A 3,417-nucleotide genomic window follows, 5' to 3' on the forward strand; every position below is an offset into this window, starting at 1 on the left:
TTCACACCCCATTTTAGTGCTTTGAAATTCATAATAACATAGAGCTCACCTTCTTCCAATATTATATTACATTTTTTTTTAAACGACAAATCTAACCTACTCTTAAACTACACCTTAAATCCACATATGTCCACGACGAGACTTGAACCCTCAACATCAAGGAGGGAGGGCAACACCGGATACCGCTGGGCTAGAAGCCCTTTGGTTAATTTTACATTACATTTCTTAAAATGTTTTTTTTCTAATAAGGATATTAATGTTTTTTTATTATCAAACCTAAAGTATTTTTGTTCGGATCATACTTACCTCATTATATAGAGTACAAAACACTTATTTCAAAATTCATTAATTTTGAAATTTCGAACTACTTTTCTAGAATTAGTAGTTTTAAACTTATAATTAAATTAACAAAGAATCCCGGGTTTTTATTCAAAAGATAATTTTGAAATTAAATAACTTTCAAACTTACCATTAATTTGGTTTTTTTAATAAAAATAATGGCTTTTCATTGTTTTTATTATTATTTTTTTTTTTGTTAAATGCAATTAAAGAAACGGTCATTTGACGAATATACCTTCACTTTAAAGCACCTTGTAATTTATATCCGAGATGTTGAACATGTTTTGACCGGAAATCAGTAGCGGGAAGAAAATGACTGGTGGCGTGGGAGTTATCCAAACCCTCAATCCCTCCGCATTTCCACTACCTACCGCCACCACTCCACCACCAATTACTAGAATCAAAGCACTCAAACCGCTCTACGCCATATCAGCAGCGACCAAAGAGATCAGGGTGTGCACAAACAAACCTTGCCGGCGACAAGGATCAACGGAGGCCCTTCAAGTCCTCTCAGGCATCAATCCACCCAATATCACCGTCAAGTCCTGCGGTTGTTTGGGTAAATGCGGTGCTGGACCCAACCTCGTTATCCTACCGGGCCCGACTTATGTGAATCACTGCGCCACTGCTGCTCGTGCTGCTGATATCATGGCAATTGTAGCAGGTCACGATTCGGGGGATTGGAAGACGAGTCTGGAGGCGCTTTCCATGAGGAAAAGAGCTGAGATTGAGATTGAGAAGGGTGATTTCGCGACTGCTGAGATTTTGTTATCTGAGGTTAGTTGGTCAAAACTATGTTCTAACTGCAAAATTCATGTAGATGTCGTTGGAAATTAGAATGTTGTGTTGCATTTTTCATAAATTTTGATGTGGAATTTTAGTTCTACAGCTGCTCTACTTCATATTAGCATAGAAATTTCATTTCCAAATCTACTCACCACTCACCATTGTCAATAAATTACATAATCAATCAAGTTTTTTCACTTTTTATGATGATCATGCTACCTCATGCTGCAGGCAATCAATCTGAATCCAGCTGGTGGACTTCACTACATATATAAAGACAGGTTAGTGATGCTTATTATCTGTATAGATATCTAAGCTTAGATATCTATAAACTTTATGCCCTAGTCTATCTTTCACCAAATAATTAGATTATCATTTTTTTTTGTGTGATCTAACAGGGTCTGATCCAGGTCTATTGCAAGATTGGGAATGAACAAGGCCATTGATGCTCTTGCAGATGCCATAGAAACTTCTACTCTTGCTCCCAAATATCATGAGGTTAGTTAATTAGTTATTATGCCAAGATTGGAAATGAACTATGGTTTTTAAGTTTTGATAGATTTGGGATTCTAAATGTGCAGGGATACATGTGTAAGGGTGATGCTTTAATGGCTATGGAACAATTTGAGGAAGCCGGGGATTCTTATTCAACGGCTTTAGAGTTGGATCCTTCTATCCGTACTTCTAAACCTTTTAAGGTAATCAAAATTCCATGTTTTAAAGTTTTGATTTTGATCCACAAACGTCTTGGGCTTTAGTTAAAAAAAAAAAAAAAAAAAACCCAACTTATTAATCCTGATGTTAAAAAACCATTATGTTATTATTATGTATATTAAAACCATTATTTTTTTTGGACGATAAAAAAAACATTTGATTTAAAAGGATTACATGACATTATTAATTTATAGAAAATTCTTGTCATTTTGCCAAAAATTGTGATGCCCTTAATTGCTAGAAACTGTAATTGCTAATCGACATAAGCTTTATAATTTAAATTAATGATGTCATGTAATCTTTCTTAATTCCACGTATGATAAGCAATAGGCATTCTTAGGTTACCCGGATGTGAAACATTAATTAAACCAAAATCAGAAAATATAATGTTTTTAATGGACGCAAAAACATTTTATTTAAATGGGTTAATGATTTTTTTTTGAGAAGAAAAAGATAATTTGTTGGGGTTTTCTGGACATTTATATGGTTGATATTTATTTCTAGGCTCGGATTGCGAAGCTTCAAGAGAAATTAACTACTACAAAATGTTGATTTTTGATTTATGATGAATTTTTAGACATTTGGCCTCTTTATCTAATGTACTAGCCATTTTGTGAGGTTGATGAGCCAACCATGTATATAGGTATTTTATTAGAAAGAATCTTTTGTATTCAAATAATATTATGATTTATATAATTAAGGATCAAATATACATACCAACAAAACATGTGCTCTTTGTGTAAATGAAGTTTTGTTTCTTGGTTTTATGATAACATGTTGTGCATGATTTAGAGATATGGCAACATTACTGTATGAAAAAAAATATTTCATTATTATAATCACATAGGTCACTTCAGCATACAAAGAGGATGTTTAGGTGTTCATCTAAAAACTTCTTATTAACTTATTGACTTCTTAAAAAAAAGTTAATAAATTAAAAAAACAAAAAAGTGTTTGGATACATAATAATAACTTTTAAAGCTTCTTTTTGTTTAGCCTTTGAAAATGAGCTTTCAAGAAGTAACAAATTATGTTTTTTTGAAATTCAAGAAGTAACAAATTATGATTTTTTGAAATTCAAGAAGTAACAAATTATGATTTTTTGAAATGACTTATAAGTTTATTAGGATAAAAAAAACAAACAAAAAGACAATTTTAAGGCTGAAGGGTGTGGGCGCGGTCCCACACCGCAGTTTGTGCCACGTCAACCAAGAACACCGCCCCCAGACCGCGGTCTGGTGCGGTCTTGGCCGCAGTGCGGTCCTTAAGTGCCGCGTTTTCTGATTGGTGGATGGGAAAAATGGAAGGATTGACCGGTTTTTGGGTATTTAATTTAATTTAATTTATTTTTTTTTTGCTTTTTCTTTCTTATATATACATATCTAACTTCATTTTTTTTCACAACACAATCTCTTCTCTCTCTCAAAAAACTTTTTTAAAAAAATCAACACTCTCTCAAAAATGTCATCTTCTTTATCTTCTGAAGAATTTCAGACTATTTTTGATACCGCTATTGCGTGTGTTTAAATGGCGGAACAAATTTTTTTTTTTTTTTTGTAATGCAATGTAATGTTTTTT

The 3,417-nt window shown here is 32.7% G+C and overlaps 1 protein-coding gene across 1 annotated transcript; it reads left to right on the top strand.

The window, feature by feature from the left end:
* Positions 1–596: 596 nt before the first annotated feature.
* On the top strand, positions 597–2,500 carry LOC145167357 (tetratricopeptide repeat (TPR)-containing protein). The gene is made up of 5 exons (XM_079086545.1): positions 597–1,116; positions 1,357–1,406; positions 1,536–1,623; positions 1,707–1,823; positions 2,344–2,500. The coding sequence occupies exons 1-5, from the start codon at positions 652–654 to the stop codon at positions 2,389–2,391; spliced, it is 768 nt and encodes a 255-aa protein (XP_078942671.1). The 5' UTR covers positions 597–651; the 3' UTR covers positions 2,392–2,500.
* The last annotated feature ends 917 nt before the right edge of the window (positions 2,501–3,417 follow it).

Source organism: Lactuca virosa, chromosome 3 (genome assembly GCF_052849685.1).
Source record: "Lactuca virosa cultivar CGN04683 chromosome 3, Lactuca_virosa_CGN04683_v6, whole genome shotgun sequence".
Taxonomy (NCBI): domain Eukaryota; kingdom Viridiplantae; phylum Streptophyta; class Magnoliopsida; order Asterales; family Asteraceae; genus Lactuca; species Lactuca virosa.

Bases quoted from the DNA above. Each gene is read 5' to 3' on its own strand.
- LOC145167357 (XM_079086545.1), top strand. From the start codon at position 652: ATGACTGGTGGCGTGGGAGTTATCCAAACCCTCAATCCCTCCGCATTT. The intron at 1,407-1,535 runs GTTAGTGATGCT...GGTCTGATCCAG, and splicing joins CACTACATATATAAAGACAG to GTCTATTGCAAGATTGGGAA. The intron at 1,624-1,706 runs GTTAGTTAATTA...CTAAATGTGCAG, and splicing joins TTGCTCCCAAATATCATGAG to GGATACATGTGTAAGGGTGA.